General features: G+C 44.1%; 1 protein-coding gene across 1 annotated transcript in view; it reads left to right on the forward strand.

Moving 5' to 3' along the window:
* Nucleotides 1–19,653, forward strand: part of DDX31 (DEAD (Asp-Glu-Ala-Asp) box polypeptide 31) — a 49,930-nt gene that overhangs the window by 7,791 nt on the left and 22,486 nt on the right. The window contains exons 10-17 of the mRNA XM_009322173.1: nucleotides 654–773; nucleotides 1,187–1,293; nucleotides 2,041–2,276; nucleotides 2,635–2,811; nucleotides 5,555–5,614; nucleotides 11,570–11,620; nucleotides 13,706–13,845; nucleotides 19,423–19,504. Coding sequence (XP_009320448.1) covers nucleotides 654–773; nucleotides 1,187–1,293; nucleotides 2,041–2,276; nucleotides 2,635–2,811; nucleotides 5,555–5,614; nucleotides 11,570–11,620; nucleotides 13,706–13,845; nucleotides 19,423–19,504 — 973 coding nt within the window. The remainder of the gene's footprint in view (nucleotides 1–653; nucleotides 774–1,186; nucleotides 1,294–2,040; nucleotides 2,277–2,634; nucleotides 2,812–5,554; nucleotides 5,615–11,569; nucleotides 11,621–13,705; nucleotides 13,846–19,422; nucleotides 19,505–19,653) is intronic.

Consider the following 19,653-nt stretch of genomic DNA (forward strand, 5'->3'; position numbering starts at 1 on the left):
AGTTGGATCTGTTTCTAAAATGCTGATGAGCCTTCTGAGAAGATGATCTCTTGTGTCAGTATTTTTTTTTTCTTTTCTGACAAACACCTGTATTTGCTTACCACCGAGTGCTGTCTACAGTATTTGTTATGGGGGAAATTGCTTTCTGGAAAGGAGATTTCCTGGTGTTAAAAATCTCTTTCTTTTCCCTTTTCAAGAATTGAATTGTAAGCTGGTAATCCAAAATGGAATTTTCATTTCTCTCTATATAAGTATACACAAAAAGAAGTTTACTCTTGACAGTAAAAAAAAAAAAAGAACTCAATTAGAAAAGAAAACCTAGCTTGGGTGTGTTAGATTTTTTTAATATTATTAATATTTCTTTCTACCCTGTCCTTATCACTGAATATGCCTCTGAGTATCAATGATGATCAAGGATAAAGTTTAGCTGTGCAAGAAATTTCAGTTTTAATCAGTGAGAAAGTACTGTCCCTGCTAATTTTACTATGGCCATGATTTTTTCCTTTGTAGGTTCCAGTTCCTCACTCTGGGTTCCTATTCCAGAGTTACTGCTAACCTGTATGTTTTCTTTTCTTTTTTCTTGATTCTTTTTCTTTTTTGTGGGTTTTTTTTGGGGGGGGGGGGTTTGGTGTTTTTTTTTTTAATCTAAACAGATTACGTAAAGGGATAAATATCCTCATTTCAACTCCTGGTCGCCTGGTTGATCACATCAAGTCCACAGAATGTATTCATTTCCGTCGCACTCAGTGGCTGATTATTGATGAAGCAGACAGGTAAGCTTCCAAGTGTTTAGATATGGAAAATAGTGATGATACCCTCTGCATCATAATTCACTAAATATTTTTACAAAAATAAAAAAGAGAGAGTGTGCACACGATCTTAAACCATTCATGGTTTAAGCCATTAAGCCATTCAGTGGCCTCAGCCAAGCACTAGATGTCTGGGATTAGGAAGAAATGTCCTCTTTGGACAGATTATTGTACAACTATTCATTGCAGAGATTCTCTCAGTGTCTTCTGACATGTCTGACCCTGGCAAAAGTTGAAGATGGAACATGAAGCTAGATGGGCCAAAGATCTGATCAGCTCTAGCACTTCCCCTATTCCTAACTGGCTCATGTAGCATTAAGACTTTCTGCTCATTCCTTCCTTAACAGCATCATTCATCGCCTCTGCTGTTTTTGTAGGATCCTGGACCTGGGCTTTGAGAAGGAGGTAGCTGTGATACTCAATGCTTTAAATGCCGAGAGAGAGACACGTCAGAATGTCCTGCTCTCAGCCACCCTCACGGAAGGTAGGGTTGTAGACAGATGGTGTCTCTTTTAGCTGAATAATGCACAGGCAACTGCAAAATAGTTGGCTGAGTCTGACTCTGTTACAGCCCAATCTGAAGCCCTTTGCAGAAGTGGAATAATGCTGATTGGTTTCTTTGGGCTTATGTCACTTGTCCTTCGTTACTGGAATTTCTGTCGGTGTATATACTTAGGTGGTCCTTACATACGTCTCAAATTCCAGAGCAAAGTCACTGTGAACCTCGGAAGCATTGGTTTGTTTGTTTGCTTTACAAATATAGAATTAAGGCAAAAAGCTAATGACAGGACAGCTGTTGTGTGATTTACTCAGTATCATCCAAGAAGTCAGTTGCGGAGGCAGGAATTGAGCCAGGCCTCATGACTCGTGCACTCTTGATAGAGTGAAGATCTGTTGGGGTTTTTTTCTACCACACAGCTAGAAAACAGGACTGCCAAATGCTGTCTATCTGGTCAAGACATTTATGTAATGTAAATAGCACAGTCGGCTGAAGTAGTGTCTTGTGATGCTTTTGGTGGAGTCCACAGCAACTAAGCCTGGCTAAGCCCTGAAAAGTCTAAAGTTTGTGGAGGTGTTCTGTCAGTGTCTGAGGCATGGCTCGTTAGTTCCTTGCCCTTCACTGCTTTTCACTGGAATTGCGTTAGTTGGTTTTTTTATGTGAATACATCATCACCCACCCCAGCAGCACCCCAGACTGGACCTCATGTAATTTTCATTTTCTGTGGTTTAGGAGTAACGAGGCTGGCCGACATCAGTTTGAATGATCCCATCAGCATTTCCATAGCAGATGAAATCCAGAAGGTGCTCAAACCAGCATCACAAACGGATAGACAAGCCAGTAGTTCATCAAACTGCATGGAGCAGGAAAACTTTGCTGTTCCAGAGAAGCTCAAGCAGTATGTCATGATGGTCCCCAGCAAACTGAGGCTGGTCACGTTAGCAGCTTTTATCCTTGAGAAATGCAAGGTGAGACTCTGTTTGCATTTATATTACTAAGTAGCCCTTTGCCCTACTTTCCAAGTCCTTTTATCTGTTACTCTGTCAAGGATAGCATGGATTACATCTAGGGATTTGAAGTGCATCTAGTGTACAGGGAGCCACAAAAGAGCTGAGGTGCTATTGTGTCTTTCATGCTGGCAGTGAGATACCTGTGCAGCATGTATTCGTGCTTCTTTTGTGGGCTCAGTGTTTGGTGTCAAACTCCCTAATCCTTTCCCGGATAATCATAGCTCCAGAAGTGGAAGCCACTTAGATCTTATAATGATCAGAGAATTGGAGAGGCCTGTGGAAATGGTCACGTGCAATTTTCTTGTTTTTCTTGCAGTTTGAAAAACACCACAAGATGATCATCTTTTTCTCCAGCTGTGAACAAGTGGAATTCCACTATGAGCTCCTCCTAAAGGTCCTTTCAGGAGGGCTAGAGTCGGAACAACCTGAGCATTCATCTGTCTCCTCTGCACACTTACAATTTCTACGACTGCATGGCAATATGGAACAGGAAGTAAGCAATCTCAAAATGTCAGGATACACAGTTGTATTCCTTATTCCCTATGATTTATTATGTGGTTATTTTGGGGAGGAGGGCAGAAGAGAGGACAGAGAGTCATTTCACCTCTAGGGGCCTCACTCTTCCATCTGCTAATGAGAATAAGAATATTGTCCCACTTCTGGAAAGTACCTTGGTAGCTATATCTGAAAAACACAGCTGAAGAGGCAAGAGGTGTTGTTTCAGCAAGCTGAGGCAGTCGTTCTGTATTCCCAGTGGGTGCACTTAAACCGTTTATGTATCCATGGTTCTCTCTCATGCAGTCAAGACAGGCTTTTAATGCCAAAGGAAAACCTCATCCAAGCCCCAAAACATTACTACCCAATAAGTTACCCCCATTAGACGAGGATGGAGCAGTTTGGCTTTGGTTTTGAAGAACAGTGTCTAGACAGACTGCTCTTTTCCCTGGGATGGAATAATAGCAATGTAACAGTGATTACCCCAAAACAGGTGTAGGTTTTAGCCGGATAGGCCTGGGTGATGAGATTGGAGCTTGCTGCAGAGGGCAGAGAGGCCAGGATAGGCCTGGGTGATGAGATTGGAGCTTGCTGCAGAGGGCTGAGAGGCCAGGAGAAGAGCATCAGATGAACTGCCACTGCAGCTTTTCTCTCAATAGCTGAGGGACCTCCCTTGAAAGTTCAGCCCTTGGTCTGTGATGGAGAGAGTTACCGCTCTACTCCGAGCTGCACAGCAGAGATGGTAAATGAATAGAGCTCTTCTGATGAAGCAAGAGGTGAAGAGCCATTGTTTTTCTCACTCATTCCCATCCTGTGGAGACCAGAAACATGTGCTTTGCTGTCCCTGCAGTCTGGCCTTTCCTCAGCCTGCCTGCCTGAGCGAGTGAGCAGGCCTGGTCTGGCCCAACTCTACCCTGACCAGCTGTTAAGCCAACAGAACACCACTAAGTAGCTGGCACCAGGGGAAGGGTTTTGCCTTTTTAGTACCCAGTGTGTAATTAGTGCTTGATGTCTTCAAATTAAGAGCATTAATGGAGCTAAATTGTGGATCCCATATGGTACTGCTGAGCACGGCTGCTGTCATTGTCAACAAGATACAGCGTGCTCTCTTCTTTAATTTTTGTCAGCAGAGGGTTCAGTGTGTCGGCAAGGCCCAAGTTTCCCTTCCTTCCTAGAATAGTACCTCTAGCTGGGAGTCAAGTATGTAAGGTTTCTTCTATATCATCAACATAACAGGACATTCACTTAAGTCCTAGCTAGAACTCTGAGGAAGAAGGCTCGAAACATAGAAACAAGGATATTTTGGAAGGAGGAAGCAAAAGGGACAGGAAGGAAAGGTGTAAGGTGTGTCTGAGGCCAGAGACAGCCTGAGCTCTGAAAAGTAAAAGAGTAAACGGAATCAGATCAAGGGAGTGCGAGTGTGCAGTTGTTTCCCACAGCTAAGGAGAGGGTGTGTAGGTGGATAGGTGGTACTGGCAAGCAAAGACCAAATGCTACTGAGGCCTTCGGTTACTAGCACTCAGAGATTGTCTTGTGTGATAGCAAATATCATTGTGATGTAATGTGGGTTGGAGAATCAGTTTCTGTTGCTTTTATTGCAAAAAAACGGCGCCCCAAAGTAGTTAGTTAAACTAACTGGAGTGTACTTAGGAAGGTTTTGGGACTGACAAAGCAGGAGGCTCTTGAAAGTAAGCGAGGAGCTGTACTGGCAGGTTCGTGCAGTTCTGGGGCTCAATGGCTCAAAGACTGCTGGCGGGGTAATTTGGAATCTGGGGGCTGTGGACAGCCCTGCCTGGGAGCCTGAGCTCGTGTTAGAAGCGGGGGCTGCAGGAATTCTGCTGGCGCAGACCAGTGATGAGGACAAGGCTGGGGAGAACCTGCCTCTGACACTCGTGGGAAGGAACGACCTCCATCCCAGTGTCAGCAGCCCCGTTGGTGGCCCTCGCCAGTACAAGGCCTTTTCTTGGGGGAAGGCCACGGGAGGGTGCCCTGGGAGCTCTGTGGCACCTGCCTGCAGGGCCCAGGAGTCCTGCCTCCTTGCCCCCTTGGGCAGGGGTTTCTGGCCAAGGTCTCATATCTCCTGCCCTGTTACTTTGAAGACTTACCCCACAACAGTTCACGTGAGCAACTGTGCAGTCGAGCATCCCCAATACTTAATAATTACACAGTCAGTCCAGTGACTGCCTGCATGCCCCATTGGGCACATGGCGAGGCTGATCTCTTGTGGTGTGACTATATCACTGTGTCAGCAAAATAGGCTTATCCTGCCCATTGTGTGACTGGACAGACAGCAGTTAAGATGTCCAGCTTTTTCTTGCATTCACAAAAGCCTGTGTTGCCCATAAGGTATGCCAGTGCTTCTGTTGCTGCTGCCTAATCTTTTGTGGATCCCCTCTCCATGTAAAACAGTCACTGCTTTTTGACATACACAGGCCATGCTTCTGTGCCAACCGTGGAGGTGTTGGCTGCTTTGATTTGACCAAATGCATTCAGGCTTGCCCCAGACGCTGTGCCACAGCGTCCCATGCTACCTGGGACCACACCTGTATGCCACAGATTTTTTTTTCCATCTGCAGGAAGAGCCTGACTGGAACTTGTGAAGTCAATTCCTTTGCTTTTGAAGCTGTACATGATACAGTGAACAAGGCATAGTTGTTAAATTGTTACATTAGCTAATTTGCTTTATGTTTGATTGTAATGTGCATAAGCACTCTTTTCATTTTTCTGTTTCAATCCTCTAGGAAAGGACCGAGGTCTTCCAGGAGTTCCTAAAATACAAGACCGGCATCTTGCTTTGCACTGTAAGTAACTTAGAGTCCCTTTGCAGCTCCACGCTAATGGGCCTGTCTGATATCTGATGGTAGAACAGAGGATTTGGCACTGAGCTCTAATTCCAGCTCGCTGTCTGACCTTGAGGAAAGTCATCTCCTTTTTCTGCATCTCACTTGTTAAATAAGGACTGGTGCCCTCTTTGCAAACTGTTACATGATCTTTTGCTGCAAGGTACCGTATACAGAAAAAGTGTATGTCTTATACAAGAGGCCTCGAAGTATTTTGCATGGTCTTATGTCTGGAAAAATCTGTTCATTTGAAGCTGGAACCTTGCCCTCTACATGCAGTCAGTAGAACGCAATCCTAATTTGTAGTATGCCCCATAACTGCCAGGTAAATTGGATGTAATGTGATATTTCCCATCTTGATGACTACCCCAAAGTTAAAAACAAAAGCCTGCAGGGATGGAAGGGAAGCCCAACCAGAGAATGGTGTCGTTAGAAATGCACATGCTCTGCTGCTCTCCATGCTTTGCCCTTCAAGCTTCCTTCAAGGGTGCTGAGGGAGAAATCCTTGTCCTCTGCTGAAGTTTACTGGCACCCTTGTGTTGTGGTGGCACCTTCCGCTTCTCGTTTCTGACCTGTCGGTGCCACAGCTAGCCTGCTGCAGTGGTGCAGAAGGCTGCACGATTTGCTCTCTAATAGTGGCAGCTGTTGATCTGAAAATGTGTGAATCTTGGCGATTTCTACCCACTGCAAACTTGTAAATTACAACGATCGGGAGTAATTAGAGCTGAGAAACCCTCTCCAGCTCTGAAACGACTCCTGTTCTTGCAGCACATTATTCTTAAAGGAAACTAGTTGCAATTTTTTTTTTGAGAGTGAGGGCTGAATTTTATCTTATTTTTATGCCTGCAGTTCAAACTAGGACTGCCATGTGTATAGGAGCGTTTGATTTAGCATTGCCAGATTATATATTGTGTCAGCTGTAAAATTGTGCTTGTTACCTGCTAGTCTTGGTCCTGCTTGTGTGTACAACCTTTCAATGATTTGATCAAGGTCAAAATGCATCTTTGCAATGCATAAGTGTAACTATAACTTGGTTTCCCTGTATATGGAGGTAACACTTAAGTGTCTCAACTGAGGAGGATAGCAAAGCTTAAATCATTCAGTGGTGTAGATTAAGTGTTTTGAAGATAAAAAGTGTTGGGTAAATTCTAAATAATAAATAGCTAAACTTTGTTATCCTCCATGCACGTGCTGTCTATAACTGAGAAATTTCAGGGACATGTCTTGTTACTGAAATTTCAGTTTAATGAGTTTGGAAAGACAGTGAATGCTCAATTTTAGACAAAGAGAAAACAGAATCATTGCAATCACTGGGCTATCAGTTCCTGGGTGAGACCGTTCGAAGGGGAAATGCAGCCTAGTACAGGGAAAATCTGCCAGGAAATGTACAGCTGTTGACAAGGTAGGAAGAAGAATAAGTTGGATAAAGAAATCCCGGTGGATGGGGTCCCCCTCTTGAGACACTGGAGATGTGGTTTGATTTCCTGCCGTGCCACAGAGTCCGTACGAGTGGATGTGGAATTGTGATGACAAGGCAAGTAGCCACATGTCAGGTGAGCAGCAATAGCTGTGCGTTTGCTCCTGACCTGTCATAAAGGGGAGGTAATGTGCATTAACCTAGATTGCCGTGAAGAGGGTAGTGTAAGGTAATGCATTTATCGTAACCCTCCTTCGTTTCAATCTAAGCTACTTGCGTTTACTGCAAGGCGGGGATGCAGATCCTGACGGTTACAGTTACTATGGCTCAGCTGGCACATGGTTAGCACGTTAAGCACAGTAAGTTGTGTGTCTGAGTCCAAAATCTCTCTGTGCTTCAGCTCCCCATCTGTAAAATGGGGATAGTAGCACTGTTCTATCTTACAGAGATGTTGGGAGGACAAATGCATTGAAACCAGGAGGTGGCCTGTTACCACAGTAATGGGGACCATATGGACACCTTAATATAGAGATACACTTTGCACTAGTCCCACATTACAGGTGCCTCCCCAACGCAGATGTCCAAAGGGCAGCCAGGCACTGTGACCACCTCCTGCCTCCGAGGGCATTGCTTTTTCTGACACTTTTCTTCATATCGGCAAAAATGTGTTGCAGAAAGATGGTTCTGTTCTTTTCACTGCGAAATCACGTTTTGTGCCCACAAAATTTTGAAACCTGGCTCACAAAAGAGCAACACAAATAATGTTGCCGTCCTTCGCTCGTCCCTTATGCCATGTTCTCCACCCATCTTTCCGCTCTAGTAAGCAATGGGACCTGCTGTTCCTTTTATTAATTTGCTCTATGTCATATGTATATTAATATATTCCATAAAATATTTCTGCCAGACAATATAAGCTGGCAGACAAGAAAATAAGGAAGGGCCGTGTATCTCAGAGGGTCTCATCCAGATCTATTTCTCTCTCTTTCACTGAAGTTCTTTGCGGCTTCCTTTGGGATGTGCCTTTAAACAAGTTCATCTCTTCCAGGGAAGAGAGGAAAGATCATTTGGAGATTGTTTGCTGTTTACTCAGTCACGCTAACTCATCTTGCCAGTTTTCTGGCGGCCCCAGCCAAGAGCTTTCGCCTCTGACAGCTTCTGTGCTCTCTCCTTCCTCCTCTGATTACGCAGCCCAATCTGTCACCCTGCCGACGGGGGTCTCTACCCTGCTGATGGCTTTCCACACTCGGCAGTAATGACTTTTGGCAGGCCGGGAAGGCGCGAGAGCTTCTTCCCCAGCTTGGAGAGCCGTTAGGCCCTCTCTGCCTGTTAGCTAAAGCACTTTGTGAGGTTCTTTGGTAAATAAATGAGTCATTTTAATCCAACTGACAGCCTGGCACCTGAGCAAGCTGCCTTCCATCTGTACTTCTAGGCCTCATGTAGGCAGCCAATTGTCAAGCTTAGGGCCTTCAAGACCTCACCATTGAGTGTCTTTCAAAAGCAACTTTAGCAATTTCCTTTGCCCTAATTAGATTGTGCGAGAAGGACTGAGCAAACTAAGGCCCTCGTAAAACTTTTGTGGCTGTGTTGGTTCTGATCTTCTGCAGTGATATACCTCGATTTCGGTGTGGCCTTAGTGCCCTCCATTCCCTTGCACCCACCCCTCTGTACCCCACCACCGCATGCACAGGCTGGTAACATGAATTGTTAGGAGCAGAAATTTCAGCATTTCTGGGGGTCCTCAGGTGGATGGTACCTTGATATTGTACTGGTCTGTGGCTTGCAGTTGGGATCAGGGCAGGAATGTGGTTAAAGCTTCTGATTATCGTGTTTGCTTGGCATCTGGATTTTCTTTAAAATTGCACTGATGTAGATTATTTCTCGTGCTGCTGTGAGATGGTCGCTTAATTCTCCCTTCCGTTGCCCATTGAAGGGCATCAGCGGTGACCTGCTGAGGTGTCATATTCTTGATTTCCCTGTTACTAAGGAATGGCGGTGTGAGGTCATGCACGGAAAGGGGAATGCCATTGGGGCAGTGGAAAAGAAGAGAGGGTAGTACATTGGAAATCTATTGGGCTTCTTGAAAGAGCACTGGCAGCAGATTAGTGCTGCTATGTGTGGAATAAATGTAGTGCTAGTAAAACTGGATAATTGTTGCTTGAGCTGTATTCTGTTTCCTGGTAAGGTGACCCACAAGTATTTTTCTAAAGATCTGAGAAGCAAGAAGCTCATGGGCTAGGCTGGCAGAGGAAGGCAAATCAACTCAAACTTTTTGTCCTAATTCTACCTTGCTGCTGTCTACTAGGGTCTTTGAGGAAAAGGAGCTACAGGAGACGCAGGTGGACTGATACTGAGGAATCTTTGAGAGTTTGCAAAACACTCCAATTACCAGTAAATCCCAAGACACTTCTGAAAGAAAGCCGAGTTAAACCCCAGGAGAATAGCTGCTGATATGTGTCAGTAACAGCTGAGTGGAGTTGGTGGCATTGTGAAAGCAATAGTGAATGCAAGCCTGATGATGGGAGAGAGCCTCCTCCTAAAATGTTGTCCTTGGCTATTTATTAGGCTTTCGGTTAACCTTTTCAACTTTCCTGCTTGCTTTGGCAAACGCACATGCAAACAATACTGTCTGAGGCAGTAGTTTCCCAGCCAGAGGTGTTGAGAAAAGGTATCTTAGAAGAGGAAGGAAAGAATCCTGATGGATGAGAGGGATGGCTCCTGCCCCTGCCATCTATTTCTCCTCCCCACGTTGGAGGTTCCTGCTCCTGACCACAGGGACGGCTTGGCTGTTTATTTTGGGTAAACTGACCCTGTCCCAAGGTCAGAGCCCTCTGATCAAACACAGCCTTTCCTCGACTACTGGGTCTGAGAAAGAGCACAATATAGGAAAAGACCAAAGACTTGTCACCGTGGAAGTATATAACTGAGCCAGCCAGATCGGAATCAGACGTCAGCCCTCCTGTCTGATCATGCTGTAGAGTTTATAATCTTGTTATCCTGGTAACTGCTGTACACGTTCCCCGACTTCTCTTGATTTATTTTCTCCAACCTCCTTTAAATGGCTTTTTGTACATCTGTTCATTCTGACTCTGGGAACAAGTTGTTTCTTAATGAGCATGTTGGAGCGAAAGTGTATATTATTTCAGAGTGGGCGCTGTGGAAAGTGTCTCCTCTTTTACTGCAGTTGGAGCCACAAAGCAACCTGGCTAGTGCTTATGGGAAGGCCTTTGCTGCCAAAACATCAGCTTCCTAGTCTTTTAACGTGTGTGGGAGTTGCATGAAAACACTTCAGTGGGTGGCTGACACATTTTTAGTACATTAAGCTCCTGCTTACGTCCTTAATATATTCTATTTTGCAACTAGCTAAAAGATACATGTGTTCCAAAACATTTCCTAACAGAGTTAAATCGGCACACCTGCTCTGCTATTGCGCGTGGTGAATGTAAAATCCAAGGAGTATGTGAGGACATTACTAATGAACAGAAGATCAAGAAGGGAGATTGAAACGTGTTTGCACTCTCTCCCCTTTTTGAACAGTATTTAAACTCTCTTTTTCTCTTTGAAAAGGTATGTTTTTTGAGCTATACTGGCTGTGGATAACTAAAGGGTCTTATTCAAGTCCTTCTGCAAGTTGATAGGTTTTCTCACCAGCTGGCACATCAAATAACACACCTGACAGCAGCTTCAGACTCTTTTCTTCGGGGCTGAGTTTTGTTTCTCCAAATCAAAGCGAGACTGGTGCAAATCTAAGGGATAGCTGAAGTCCCCTCTCCTCCAGTTGTACTCCAGCTTCCTTCAGATTCTGCTAAATTGTTTGTTGGCCTTTTATTGTAGGGCCAGGTGACCTGCAAGTCATCTGCTCCTCAACTTCAGACCATCACCTGGGAAACAGCTAATTATTTGTAGCTGGAGATCAGCGCACCTTTGGACATTCCACTCAAGGCCTAGGATCCTTGACCATTTGCTTTAAGGCCGTTGCCCTTTTCATCATAAGCAGCCTGGTTTTAGTTCTTAGGAGTGCTGTGGAGAAAGGTGTGCTCAGGAATAGTGTTGCCTTCCGGAGATTTAATTCTGCCTCTCTCACTGTTTGGGTAGTAGGTGCTTACGAGCAGATCTGTTTGCATCAATGAAACAAACTGAAGAACCAAAGGTATCACTACCATTAAGAGAGTTGTTTCTCTCAGATATAATGTAAAGGGACTGTAGCAGACTGCTGTAATTCAACACCACTCTCCTGAAATAGGTGTGTGTATATCCTGCAGGCTTTGGGCCATAGTAGTGGATCATTTTTTATTGTATTAGTGTGTTAGCAATATTCCTTGGGTTTTAAACCCTCGACATTATTTCTGACCTTCAGTCCATCTCTCCCCAAACTAGGCACATAAAATTCCTACTTGCATAGCCAGTTGTTTCCTGGCATAATTGCCATCCCAGAAGAGTTCTTACTTTGCTGATATATTCAAAGCATTTTTACTAAAGTAATTTCCTTATTAATTTTAAAGGATGTTGCAGCACGTGGACTAGACCTGCCTCAAGTTACATGGATCGTACAGGTAGGTTGGCTGTGTGTGTGTACGTATGTATTAAGTGCAGCCTTGCTCAGATGAAATCCCTTTCCAGTTCGGACCCTCTTTCTGCAGTTTGCTGGTCTTTGTGCTGATGCCTACAGGTGTGGGAGACCCATGTGTTCCTGACTGCAGGACTGGGGCTCAAGGTTTTGCTAGGATACAGCATTGCTATCATATCTTTAGTTTGACGGTCTATTTTCCTCTTCAATAACTCCAGTGTTATCAGCTGTGTAATAATATTCCACTGGCTGGGAGGAAACACCCTCCATTTCCTCCCACAGGAAGCCAAGTCTCGTGAAGTACTGGCCATCTCTCTTGCGGTTCTGTGTTTCTATTTTTTTGAGCTTGCTGGGGAGGCAGTTCCATGAGGAGTTTAAGTGCAATCTTAATGTTAAACATTGAGTAGCCCGATAGTGTCTGTGTAATGACCTGAATGTTTCAGGTGAGGCTTTGCTGGGTTGGGGCTGGGGCTGGGTAGCTGTAAGCATTCAGCTTTCAGTAGAACTGCATAGTTCGGATTTTCCCTGAAAATAAAAAACCCAACCAAGAACCCAACACTGCTGCATTGCTGTTGACAGAAATACTGTCTTTGAGAAAAAAAAAAATAAAAAAGAAACTAAGGGAGATGGATTGAACCTTAAAAATAGCAGCCTGTCATTTCAAAGAGGAAGCTGAGAGCATGAAGCAGATTTCATTTTTATAAAAGATTTATAATTAAAAAAAGGTTAGCTGAATTGAGGAAAAACTGATCCAGAGATTCTCGTGTATCAAGTGACACCTGGGTAAAAAGAACAGGGCACAGAGCCTCAACAAAGCTTTTTAATTTCTACCTCATCCCTTCAGGTAACAAAGTTGATTTTAATTTTGTGTTTTTAAAAAAGAAAGGTTTTGTAGCAGCTAGCTAGTCGGAGAAGGCTGGGGAAGTGAAGTCTTTAATTCCCAGATCTGTATATTAATATAATTTAACCAAAGATATAGTTGCCAGTGTTAGAACGCAGTGCAAATTACCTAAAGCCCTGGGAGACTTCTGTGTGTCCAGAAGGCGAAATCTCAGCTGTCCTGAGAGCTGTGTCCAAGAGCAAGGACCTGCAGGGAGCAATTAGATTGCTCACAGCATCTTACTCACACCTCTAGCCAGTAGAAACTTTGCCAGAGGGCACAGGTATAAACACTAGAGTGGGCTTTGGTTGTTGGGTTTTTTCCAGTTAAACTGCTGAGGGCTCATTTCTGAGCAGTATCTCTGTGCATGTTCATTTTTTCAGGAAAGAGAGGAGGGGGGGAAGAATAGGGGGAGGTTAAAGGGAGGGAAATATGTCACCCTTTATCAGATCTTGCAAATGGCTGGGCAGTTTTGATTCCCAGTGAAGTAAATGAGAGGCACCGCTGTATTAGGGGGGGCTTTAAGCAACATTTTCATAGTGCCTGATAGTTGTACATGGGAAGACAATTGCTACCTGTATCATATGCTGCTGAAAGCACTGACTCCCTCATCTCTCTTAGATTTCTTCTATCCAGTAACCTAGCTGGTTTTGCTTTAACCTAGCTGATTTGCTTTAATCAAATTAGATTGCTAAAGCAATTTAGCCCAACTCCAAATTTGAATCGGTCGTCTTTTATTTTATGGCTTTTCTCCCAAATGCAGAGCAGGCAGCTTCCCACTCTGTATGGGCAGTCCTGGGGGTTGTTTGGTTTGAGGTCTTCGTGGTATTTTTTTTTAATTTATTTATTTTTTTAAGGGAAGCAAACAGGTTCCTGACGTGCCTGTATAGAAATAAAATGTAAAAGGCAAAGAGAAGACACTGAGATGGGGAAACTGTCCTATTATCTGAAAGTTGGCCAATGTGTCACATTCGCATGTCAAAAAACTGCTGTGGCTGAGGGGGCTGAGTGATGGTTACAGGGATGAGCCCAATGGGCTCTCATAAACAGGCCAATTCCGAGGGAGGTACAGCATGTGGGTTTTGCGAAGATCCCTTTTGTTTCAGATGAGCGGGCTGAGTGTCTCGTTTATAATTAACACGCTGTGTTCTGTTAATTCCTCCTTTCCCTTCTCATGTTCCCTTTTTGAAGTATAACGCTCCAGCTTCACCTGCGGAATACATCCACCGGATCGGGAGGACGGCTCGCATTGGCTGTCACGGGAACAGCCTGCTTGTCCTGGCGCCTTCGGAGGCAGAATATGTCAGCTTGCTGGCTTCTCACAAGATTAAGTGAGTCAGAAACGCGAACAAAAGTTTCAGCTCATCCTTGCTAATTAACCTTCCATGGCACTTTCAGCGGGACTGTGTCTCGTGCAGGTTTTAATAAGAATTTATTAATTCTTGTGATCCAGGACCGGCCCCAGACTAGCAAAAGGAGAAAAGGAAAGTGTGTGAAAATCATCAGCCTGACAGATTGTGCGTGAGTGAGTGTGTGTGGTGAGAGGCAGAGAGGAGGAGACGATAGTCGGAGATCCTTTGCACTCCGTTGTTATCTCTCTGGCCCTGGGTTCAAACCGTGGCTATGTGGAGATCACGAGTCAAATGAGCCTGTCAAATGTTAACTGGCCATCTGCCTGCATAGCACCATATTGTCAGAGATTGCGCTTTCTCTTCAGGAGAGATCCGGCAGAGAAATAGCTAGGGAGCTGTGGGTCATATCTGGCAGGTAATTGCCCAAGATGTGTTGTGTAAGTGGCTTGTGACAGGAATAGTAGAGGCTTTTGCGAGTGGTGAGTGCCCAGTATGGTCCTGGAAGGCAATAAGGGGGGTGGACTCTGCAGACCAAAAGTGGGGTGTGCTTCCAAGCTAGCTGAGAAAGCTTCTCTTACATCGGCTCTAGCTCGGACTTGGGAGTAGACAGTAAGGAGAGCAAGCCAGCCTGGGTAAGGACCAGTGCAATGTGCAGTCAGCTACCTGATGGCCGACACGTGATGAGATTTTAGTCCAGCTCTGCTTGCACAATGGTCCTTTTGTGGAGAAAAACCACAACTCGCTGCTCAGCATTGCTAGTCAGCAGGTCTCAAGCCTCCTCAGCAGTGAGCTGGATATATGTGACTCCCCTTGCTCCCTGCACTGCTGTCTCTCGGCGTTTCAGAACATCAGCCGAGTAGAGTCCCTTTAGTGTTGTACTAGTGTTGATGGAGCCCTGTAAACTCATGCACAAATTAGTTCTCTTTTATTTCTTGTGTTTATGTTGGGTGCAGCTGCTTGGAGTCGAATTTGGTTTTGCATCCTTGAAACAAACAAATGTTGGCAGTAAATACAGGCTTATTCTAGGCTGTGAGCCATTTAGTGGTCTAACAAAGAGCCATCCATCATCCCAGGTAACTATCTATTAAGCAGACACCAGCAAGACATGGAGGGCTAAGCTGACAGGGTTTTTTTTTCATGTAACAAACAGCACTGACATTTAAAGGTGAAATCCCACATAATTGTGAATTTTTAACTCCAAGTGGAAAGTTCTATTTTTCTATTTTATAATATTTTGGAAGCGTTGGAGGAAGGAGTGGGAAATTTCCCTCCTTTTTTTTTTATTTTAAATGTTAATACTTTTATCCGATTTTGTTGTTTTTTAACAAGTTTAAGGAGCAGTGTCACTCACGCTGGTAATTATATCTGCTAAGGAGACCTGTTGTTGAGCTAGCCACTGTTCTTCAGGAATCTGTAGAAGACTGTGCTGAACGAGCAGAGGGAGGCTTATTTGAATTTTATTTTTTTTCTCCACGTCTCAAATCAGTAGAGCCAAACAACTCTGGGGATTGTCTTTTCTTGTTTGTTTGTTTTATGGTCTTCATAAAACGTTCTGCCCTGCAGATAAGGCGCTTGCCAAAAAAGGAGTGTAATTTGCCTTCTTTGACCCCCGTCTTCAGATGGAAGAAAATGAGTGTCTAATTGGCATGGGTGGGCGATTCGGCCTGTTCGCAGTCATGTGTCCTCTGCTCTTCCTACATAGTCGCGCATGGTGTGAGAAGGGGCAACGGGATAGAAAAGAGAGCTGATGAATTACAGAGAAGATGCAGGAAGGCAGCTTGAAGCTAAAGGCAGCAAGTGCCATCAGCACAAATTGTCGTTACCCTTCATAAACAGAGCATTATGGTGATAATCCTGACAATTTAATTCAGTGCGAGGGCGAAAGACAGCATGTGTTGGACTGTCACCGATGCTCTTAAGCACTGATAATTTTTGTTTCTTTATCCTAAGTCTTTATAGCTTTTGACTTGGACTGCACAAGTTACTGGAGTTTGCATTTTTTTATTCTTTGCTTAATTTTTAAATCTCTTGTTTTTTTGTCGGGGATGAGTGTGTGTTGTGAATTTTTTTTTTAATTTGTCTTTTCTTTTTTAAATGAAATTCCCGCTGGGTTTATTGAAATGTAAATACTTCATAAAATATGTATTTCTAAGAAGACAAAGCATGAGACAGGTCCCCGCAGCCTTCAGCTGGTGTAAATGAGCAGTGCCGTGTTGATTTACATTGGATGAGGATCTGACCCAGAGTTTTTCTTAAGCCCCTCCACCCACCCCAGCATGCATGGGAGTAAGTCCAGAAATGTTGAGAGTCGGAAGTAATGAGAGCAGACGTGGCTTTGTTCCTGGATGAAAATTCACTTCGGAATTAGGGATGACTGCCTTTGAAATTGGAAATCGCTCGCAATTAATTTTCACCGGTACCTGAAGCCTCTCCTTGGCTTCCACTGTGGAAAGGCAGCGTTAGCCTTTGCCAAAACGATCTCACTTTGGCTCTGCTGAGACCAGTAATTCCCGTTGGGGCTCAAGGAAGCTGCATGCCTCTGTCTGCAACTTTCTTTTCGGTCTTTTTTGGCTTGAAGTTGTGGTTCCTCTACCTAGCTGTAAATGCATGTGTGCACACGCATGCACGCTCATGTTTTCTGTACATTTTGTCTTTCTTTTTTCTTTTTTTTTTTTTTTCCTTAAAGGTTAGACTCCAAAATGTTCTGTCTCATCTTTAAGCGTAACTAACAGATTTTCCTTCAAAGGAAGGAGGCAAGAAGCAGAAGAAAGTCAGTGAGGTTCACTTTTCCTTTTTTTTCCCTTATGTCTCTTTTAGTTCCTTCAACTGCAATCTAGCAGCGCCTGCCTCGACAGCTATCAGATAATTTCTTTATCTCCTAACAGCGGCCTAACTAATTTATAAAGGAAAACGCATCACCGTGAAGGCACGAGTCATTTCTCTCCCTTCTCTACGGTTGTGCTTGCCCCCCTCCCCTGCTCCCTTCACATGATGCTCCCCGCTGTGAACCAAGTTCACATATCTGTTAGGCTGCGAGCTGGCAGCACGCCAGGCGAGAGGAGGATCGGAGAGGGGGTGACATCTCAGACAAATCAATGTCAAAGGTTTGACGTTTTCATTCATAGCGGTGTCAAAGCAACCTTTGGGGGAGAAGGGGAGGTGTACTTTTCACTTGCTTAAGTGGTTGCCATTTATGTTTTAATTTACTGTTATACTTTTCAAAAACAAACAGAGAAACCTTCAGTTGTCTTTTTATGCTCCATTTCCCTTTCTCCCCCATCGCTCCCCCGGCTTTCTCTCTCTGCATCCTCTGTGGAGGAATCTGCTATGTCAGAAGTCCCAGCTGCACAACGATGGGGCTTGTCTCCCATATAGGATATCTTACAGCCACACTGGCCTGTACCTTCCAGGGCAGATGGCTATTTCTCTGGACCATCTCTTTTCCTTTCCTTATGTTGTGGTGGTGAGCTGGCTGAGGTTGAAAAGGCAGATCGCGAAAGTGAAGGTATTTGTCGCTTTAACTGGGAAGGACTGGGGAACAGGCAAGGATCAGGGTGTCCTGTTACACAGTATGGCAAAGATTCATCCATTCCTCCTAACCAGGTGTTTAGAGATCTTTGAGTGAAGAGAAAGGGGATATCCTTGTTGTTAAAATTTCTTTCTATACTTTACGAATTTAAGAATAACAGCAATGCTTCCTTTCGGAAACCACATACGTCTTTCTGACCATCTGAGATTCAGGAGTCTGAGAACTGTTGGACCCCCAAGATTTCTCTCTTCCTTAGACTGATGTAACCCCAAATGAACTCCTTGGCTTCCATGCAGTATTTATGATTTATTCTGGTATAAAAAGGAAAAGAGTCTCTTTTCTAGAGATGACCTTTGCCCGTTGCTGAAAATTTGGGCCCACAAACTTCAGCTTTTATCATCTGAGTAATTCCCTTGGAAGTGGGACCCAGTTTGGATGCAGCTGTAATATTAATGGCTTGGAGCTGCACAGCTGTTCCTGTATTGTGTCACCTGGTGTGTGTGTGCCCCACAAGACAGTGCTAAAGAGGAGGACGAATTTCTAGTCTCCTGTAAATGCACCTCTAAGTAGGACCGCTCACTTTAAAATGAAGCAGGTTCGTAAGTGTTTCCAGTATCTGGGCCATAACAGTACCTAGCAGTGTCTTGCAAGCAGGACTAGAGAATAAATCATCTGGTTGAATCTACAGGAGGAATGTGAGTCGACAGAATGAAAATAAATGCACAGTGTGAAGCCTGGCTAGGACAGCTGACTGAGTCTCCTGTATTTAAAAAAAAAAGCTGTGGGGTCCCTAATGGGCTGGGCTTTGGCTTTACACTTCAAATGAGAGTGAAGGTGAGTCCTCAGAATGGGGAAGAAAATCAAACCATGTGTTTGGTGTCAGAGGTGGCTTTGGAAGCTATAAATGAATTGAAGGCTGAGTGTGTCCGTCAGGAAGTGTGTCTCTGAGCTTTGAGCCAAGCAACGTAGCAAGAAGTTGGGATCACGTAAGATCTCATGGGAAAGAGCAATGATGTGACCAGAGGGAAGGAAGCTGCAGGAGAGTTGGCTTGGTAGGAAAAGTTCTTTGGGATCCTGTTGTTACCCTCTGAGCTTGAGTCACTACAAGAGGAAGAAGCTGTGTCTTTACACAGCTTTAGTTTTAGCTCTTTAGTTTTGGGAGCATGGTCGCTAACATGGGTGGAAAAAAATGTGTGTAAACATCCAAGCACTTTATTCCTTTGAATGAGGGTTGAGCAATGTCTGTGATTCCGGAGAATCTGGAAGTTAAACTGGGGGGCGAGGCAAGATGTAGGAGAAGTAGCAAAGTAAGCAGAGTACATCTTTCCAGCCTGTATGTGTACGTCTCAGTCAGTCCCTTTCTCACACTTGCACAAGCAATCGAATGCAGACACCTTCTGCTCCCTGCCCATGGTGTCTAATGTACAATAAAATGTTTGACACCCTGTGGGTTCAAAGCGGAGGTTACAGATCTTACTGTTTATAGTTATAAAGCAAATCTACCAGAAGCATTAATGTTATGAGCTGCTTCAACTCTGTTTTGAGTTTCTTTTAGTGGAAAACGTAACCAAATGGTTCCCAATTGTCATGGTGCTTCTCAATGCAAGGAAAGAAAAATTAATAAAACAACAGAAATATAATTAAAGGCCTAAATTTTTTCTTTAATCAGTTACTCTGAGAACCAAGGAGACTTTCAGTGAACTGAAAGTCCACCCTCAGTTATTTTGATGCTCTGTTTGAATTGGACTGTATGTTGGTGACTTGTAACAGCAACAAGGTTGTGGGTAAAATTGTGTCAATGTCCCAGTGAAAGCAGCAGTTCAGCTGGGGTCAAGATTCTACAGTAGTTACACTTTTAGGGTTGCTGAGTGAGTGTCTGGGGTAAGAGCTCATGTATTTCAGGGATAAATTCTTACGTTGCATGTGTAAACCTCAGTCTTTTTGCTACCTGTTACCAGCCTGTGGCTTGTTACACGCTATATTTGAAAAGTAGAAGAAATGGTAATTTTTTGTCTTTGTTGCTTCAGTGTTTCAGAGATAAAGATGGAGAAGGTATTATCCAGCCTGATGAAAGATGATCGCTTCAAGTTGCACAGACCAGGAAGCAAGGTGAGTTATTCTGCTGATTTGGGATTGCTCCAATTTTCATTTACCAGTTAAACATCACAGGTATTCCTCCCTTAGCTCCCGTCTTTGCAATACGAGGGTTGGTATATCCATGATGTCAGGCAGTGCAAATAATTCTAGAACTGCCTTAT

Source organism: Pygoscelis adeliae, unplaced genomic scaffold (assembly GCF_000699105.1).
Source record: "Pygoscelis adeliae isolate BGI_AS28 unplaced genomic scaffold, ASM69910v1 Scaffold114, whole genome shotgun sequence".
In the NCBI taxonomy this organism is placed as follows: domain Eukaryota; kingdom Metazoa; phylum Chordata; class Aves; order Sphenisciformes; family Spheniscidae; genus Pygoscelis; species Pygoscelis adeliae.